General features: G+C 51.8%; 1 protein-coding gene across 1 annotated transcript; it reads right to left on the bottom strand.

Moving 5' to 3' along the window:
- Positions 1-365: 365 nt before the first annotated feature.
- On the bottom strand, positions 366-5,788 carry PCDH20 (protocadherin 20). The gene is made up of 2 exons (XM_049816010.1): positions 5,622-5,788; positions 366-4,482 (listed from the first exon to the last, which is right to left on the bottom strand). The coding sequence occupies exons 1-2, from the start codon at positions 5,754-5,756 to the stop codon at positions 1,786-1,788; spliced, it is 2,832 nt and encodes a 943-aa protein (XP_049671967.1). The 5' UTR covers positions 5,757-5,788; the 3' UTR covers positions 366-1,785.
- Positions 5,789-6,309: the final 521 nt, after the last annotated feature.

Here is a 6,309-nt window from a genome sequence, read left to right as displayed (position 1 = left end):
GGCTAAGCAGAACCAGTGCCTGTAAGAAGCTCCAACGTTTCAATAGGTTCAACATGAAGTAATGTGCCAGTCACAGAGAGAAAAAAAAATCAAAAACTGCCTCAAATTGCATTCCCTACTTTTAAAGCAGGTATCAGCTGCTGCCCCACTTCGATCAGCTGAAATACAATTGTCTTTGCCAGTAATTTCAAGAAGTACAGCATAAACTCTCATTAATGATTTTTTCAGTGTACTAACTTGGGTAAGTATTATGACACGTCAGACAAAATAGCCAGCACCCAAGCATTTGTGAAATACACATTTCTTATAACGAAAATGATATTTAGCCTTATAATTAAAATTCTAGGAGAGAGACAGAGAATAAGTTATTATGAAAATATATAGCTTTAATTTGCAGACATATAAACACTTTTGGTACATTACAGACATATGATGCCAGAAATCAAAATAATCAGTTTTAAGCATAACACTAATTTATCTTGTTCACACAGAGAAATCTGATGTAATCATCATACAAAAGATAGTTCTCAGCTCTTAAAATGAAGTGAAAGTGATACATCACCGATAAACCTGCTGCTTTGTTGCAGAGGATACAGCAAAGAATAAATTATCAACAAAATATGCCACCAGTCTTACAAGTCAGATTTTGGATCTAATCCAAAAATCAAAGCCAATGAAAAGGAGCCAGGAATGGTCGCCAAAAGTGAGAAACAAGATCTTTCACATGAAATACCAGTCCAGAAAGGAGCAACAGTCAGAATAAACTAAATTCTATAATTCCTTAGAATATGAAGCGATTTTTGTTTTCATCTGGCAGATCAGATTCAGAAGTATCACATGAAAAAATCTATTACACAACCAAACTGATGGAGTACTACTGACAGATTGCTCAAAGTACAAAAAATATCACCACTTCTGTGACAACTAAAGATTTAGCCATTCCCTTGCTTCCTTGCATCTGGCATGTGTACGAGGATGAGCATGGGGTTCTGTCATTATTTGCTGTAGGAAATATTAAATATAATTTTTCCATAAAAATGACCAGCAGATTGCTGGAGCAGATGATAATGTGGGTGAAATCTGGAGCAAATGAAAGATGATATGTCACAGCAGTTCAGATTCTCATTACAATATCTTGCATTCTTGCTCAACAGGAATTGCACTTCTTGTTAATGCCTTTTCTATCCTACTGTATAAGCTTTACTTGTGAGGTAATAAACATTCTGGTTTTTTCTCTTTTTTTTTTTTTTTTTTTTATATTACTAGTGCATTTTAATGTCTTTATTCTTTTAATTATACATACATCGGCACAGACATTTCTCTTTCTTTTGTGATTAAGTGTCTGTATGCCAATGTGTATTTTATATTAAAACCAATATATTTAAAATATACTCTGTGTTTATCTCACTGACAGTACCTCGAACAGTTCCCTGCTCAGGAGCATCTGATGCCCTCTTGTGGTTAAAAAGACTTTTAAAACTTGAGTTTAAAGAATTGTCTTACCTTCCCCTTTTTTATGATCACTGATCTTACTGGTTTATGAAAGCTGCAAATGACGTCCACGTTTTTATAGACAGGGTGCTAGCTGTTAGTTACTAAGGTTTCATAAAAAAGCTGTACACTGAATTTGAATTTAAAAAACTGTAAACAGCTATTTACAATTATAATATTATTAAGTTATAAATTAGCAGTCCTTCATTGCAACCTCTGTGAATACAACCCACGGCTAGGTGTTTCAGAGTTGTCCAAGGTTTTTCAGATGTTGGATTTACCCACAAAGAAACGTCAAATGTTAGAAATCTCCACTGGTTTCTTCTCCAACATGTGCAGGTTAATTCTTCCATTTAATGGGATTTGTACTTCCAAGTTTTCATCTGCTCTGTGATGTTTTTTCCCTTTTCTTAGACAGATGTAAATGCCCATCCCTGTTACTAAAGCGATTGAACCCAAGCTTATTACCGACAGAGCTACCAAGGTAGGCATGCAGGATGCTGACTCCATTTTTTTATGTGTAGGCTCTATAGATATTTGCGGCTGCTTTTCTTCTATACTGATATCGGGCTCCTTTCTTAACAAACTTTCAATGTAGCTCTCATTGCTAACAGTGTCATTGACGAAAAGGTTCACCATGACGGTGGAATGGAGAGGTTCTGGGTAGCCGTGATCACTAACTTTGACAAGCAGTCGATAGAGGCCGTAGTCATTTTGCATCAGTGACTCTTCCAAGGTGATATTACCAGTTTTGGGGTCAATCCTAAATGACTCCGGTCGAGGGCCTCTTCTTCCTATGATGCTGTAAGCTATGACTGCATTCATGCCGGTGTCCTTGTCAACAGCATAGACCTCAGTGATGGGAGAGCCAGGAAGGGTAGAAGGAAGGACCAACAAGTAAGACATATTAGATTGAGGAAACAAGACCAAAGGGGGGTTGTCATTTATGTCCAGAAGGAGGATAGTTATTTTTGCCGTAGAAGACAGGGCAGGATCACCACCATCAACTGCTTCAATCCACAGAACATAGGAGCTTTGCTGCTCCCTGTCCAGGGAGACTTTAGCTCTCAAAACTCCTTTTCCAGTATCTATGACAAAAATATCACTTCCATTCAGAACTGAAAGGGCAACCCATCCATTTTGCCCTGCATCAGCATCTGTGACACTTATAACTCCAATTTCACCAAAACCTGGAAAGTTTTCTGGCACGAAAAAGCTGAAATCCTTATTGATAAATCTTGGACTATTATCATTTTTATCCAATACAGTGATGGTGACAGTTGCTATTGATTCTCTTGGAGGGAACCCAGAGTCTACTGCTTTGACAGTGTATCTGTATTTCTCTTTTTCTTCTCTGTCCAGTTGGGTGGAAACTGTAAGAACTCCTGTGGTTTTGTCTAAAGCAAAATAGGAAGGGGCATCAGGACCTAAGAAATAGGACACTTGCCCTCTTTCTCCGCTGTCAGCATCGGTAGCATGCAGTTTGGTCAAGAAAGCATTGGGAACATTGTTCTCCTCAATGGTTAATTCTATCAGCTGTTGAGAGAAAACTGGCGAGTTGTCGTTGTCATCCAGAACCTGTACTTTGATTATCTTGTTGACATGAAATCCTTCCGAGTTCCACGCAACTACGGAGATTTCATACAGCTGCTGTGTCTCATAGTCCAAAGGCTTTGTGGTCTCTAGCAGGTATTCGTTGTTGTATGGCTTGTACGGGGAAAGTCTGAAAGGCCCATCGCCATCCAAATAGCAATTGACTTTGTACTTCTCGTCGGGGTCTTTGATGGTAAAAAATGCTATCGGTGTGTTGATAGGCTCCAGTTCCTTCAGGTACACCACACCTTCTGCTTCATTAGCTATGAAACGAGGGACGACTTCAGGTGGCCTCATCATGACTTTGATGATGGTCACTAGCACTGTGATCACGGCAGGGATACAGCCAGGACCGTTGCCCAATATGATCAGCCTGTGGAGCCTTGGAGTGTCCCCATCCACTTTACTGGAGAGCGTGATGGCTCCTGTGCTTTCGTCCAGGTGGAACAAGTCTCTGGACGGCTGGGGGACCTTCTGGCTGTAGGAGTAGGTGATCTGGGCATTGGATCCAAGGTCCACGTCTACCGCGTGGACAGTGGCCACGTGCGTCCCTAGGCTGGAATTCCCATAAAGGGTGATGTTGAGCTGCGAGTCGCTGAACTGGGGGCAGTTGTCGTTGATGTCGCTGATGCCAATAGTGAGGGTGGCACTGCCCACGAGCGGAGGAGTCCCCCCATCCTCAGCGACGATGACTGTGACGTACTCCTCCCGCGTCTCCCTGTCCAGAGCCCCCATAACAATCAGGTAGGGAGTCCTCTCCCCGCTCTCGTTCTCCTCCACATCCAGGGTGAAGACACCGTAGTTCTCTCGCAGGCGGTAGGTCTGGACACCGTTGGTGCCCACGTCGGGGTCAAGGGCGGGGTGCTCGATAGCCAGGCGGGTGTTCACGGGCGCGTTCTCAGGCACCGAGAGGCGGATGTGGGGCACGGGGAAGCGGGGCGCGTTGTCGTTGACGTCCCGGATAGCGATTTTTACCTTCACCAGGCGGAAGTACTCCTGCGGCAGCACCAGCACATCCAGCAGCAGCAGGCACGACTCGGGCGAGGGCGAGGAAGCGGAGACGGCGGCCGCTCCCCCGAAGACGGCGGCCCCGCCGCTCTCCACGCACAGAGCTTCCCGGTCGATCTCCACGGCCGAGGTGTGCAGCTCCCCGGAGCGGTTGTCCAGCTGCACGTACTGTCCCCCTAAGCCACGGGAGGCCAGGGTGAAGGAGAGCGGCGGCTGGGGGACCCCAGGCTGCTGCCCACCAGCCACCGGCAGCCGCAGGTCACGGGCCAGGCTGCCGATGAGCACGCCAGCGGGCAGCCCCTCGTTGAGGCTGTAGAAGAGCTCGGTGGCACGGCTGTAACTGGCAAAGCAGTTGAAAGGTCCGACGAAGAGCAGGAAGAGGAGCAAGTGCTGAGGAGAGAGAGGCACAGGGGGGGTGGGGAGGGGGTGGTGTTAGACGAGGTGGGGGGGAGGCAGGAGGCAGCCCCCCTCCCCCCCCCCTTGCCCACTGCCTCCCCCACTGCCACTGCCAGCTGGGAGTGCGGCATCTGCAACGGGAAGCCATCCTCCCTCTTCTCCCCATCATCCCCCCCCCCCCCCCCCCCCCAGTACAGCAGCTCCTTCCAGGGCATCGCCATCTGTACCCTCCAGGCAACACCAGCTGCGTTCCCCAGGGCAAATACTCGCTGCCAGGGATGGCCCGGGGGCACCCTGCACCCCCCCTCCCCCCCCCCCCCCCCCCCGCCGCTCACCCACCTTCTCACCAGCAGCTCCAACCCTTCCCCAACCGCACCCACTTCCCAAGCCGGGGCAGCCCCCCCCCCCACCCCCCCCAACCACTCGCTCGCCCCCTTCCCTTTCCACAGCCCCCTTCCCCTCCCACGCCACCCCACTCCTCCCCGTCCCAAAGCCCGTCCTTCCCGCATACCCTGCGGTGCAAAGCGGGGGGGACACGGCCCCGGCCCCGGCCCCGGCCCCCACCGCCCAGCCCCGCAGCCCGCCCGGCTCCCTGCCCTCCGCGGCCGCTCCAGCCCCACCACCCCGGACCCCCCCACGCCGCCTCCGGCCGCCCCCACGCCGCCCCGCCGGGGATCCCCCGCGGGCTGCCGGCTGGAAACGGGACTTCAGGAGCGAAAGAAGTTGCCCGCGTTGGGTACCGCGTCCCCGGCCCCTCGCCGATGGCAAGGGGGCTCCCCGAAAGTTACTTCGGGCATCGGCTCCGCGGGGGGCTTTGGCCTCCTTCTCCCCTTGTTAAGCCCCCTTTGCCCCTTTTTTTTTTTTTTCGCTACGACCCGCGTCGGCAGCAGCAACAACAACAACACGAAAAAAAAAAAAAACTTTTCGCGGCTGCTCTGATCCGCGGAGATCGGAACCACGAGAAAAAAAGAAAAAAAACCACAAAAACCAACCAACCGACCCAGCAAACAAACATATCTATCCGCGTGGTTTGGGTTGTTCGGAGGGGTTTTTCTGCCGATTCTCCGGCTCGGGAAGGGTCAGGACGCGACCACCCCCCCACCCCCCCCCTTCCCGCCGGCCCTCACCCTCACCTGCAGGCTGCGGCGGGCGGGGGGGCTGCCGCGACCGCCCGGGAGCCCCATGCCCGGCTGCCGCCTCCGGCTGCGCCCCGGCAGCCCGCCCGCTCCTCCGCCCGCCCGGCGCTTCTCCTCCCCGCGGCTGCCCATTCCCGTGCCGTGCCGTGCCGAGCCGTGCCGTGCCGGGCTGGGCGGTGCGCGCCGCCCCGGACCCTCCTCCGCCGCCCGGGAACCCGCCGGGGGGAGGGAGGGGGGGGGGGGGGGGGCGCGGCCAATAGTCACGGGCAGGGGAAGGGGGGGGGGGCGGCCGCGGAGGCTGCGGCAGCGCCGCAGGGGTTGGGGAGGGGGGGGGGGGGGGGGCGGTTTGGTTGGGGGGGATGCGCGGAAAGCCCTGGGACCAGGGGAGGGTGGTAGTGCCGTCGGGGAACTAAGGTGGGGGGGGGGGGGGGGGGGAAGAAAAAAAAAATAAAGAAAAGAAAATCGTCTTGTTCTGTGGGAGGATGTCGCGATGGGGGTGTCGGTGGGAGAAGGGAGAATTAAAAGCCGGTTGGGGTTAAGGGGCGTGAGCCGCTTGCGTCTGCAGCAAATGAAAGTCGTCTTTTGAGGAGTTTGCAAGTGTCGGGTTGGCGGAAGATGCGCGGCCTGCCCCGTTAGAGCAGCAACTGCGATAGGAACCCGGCGGTCCCCTGCAGCAGAAAATTAT

The sequence above is a fragment of the Accipiter gentilis genome, chromosome 13, assembly GCF_929443795.1.
Source record: "Accipiter gentilis chromosome 13, bAccGen1.1, whole genome shotgun sequence".
In the NCBI taxonomy this organism is placed as follows: Eukaryota; Metazoa; Chordata; class Aves; order Accipitriformes; family Accipitridae; genus Astur; species Astur gentilis.
Note: the sequence above shows the minus strand (reverse complement) of the source record. Positions and strands in the feature narration are given on the sequence as shown.

Coding starts and splice junctions, on each gene's coding strand:
- PCDH20 (XM_049816010.1), bottom strand. CDS start 5,756: ATGGGCAGCCGCGGGGAGGAGAAGCGCCGGGCGGGCGGAGGAGCGGGC. Junction 4,483..5,621: donor CCGCCCGCCGCAGCCTGCAG/GTGAGGGTGAGG, acceptor CTCTCTCCTCAG/CACTTGCTCCTCTTCCTGCT.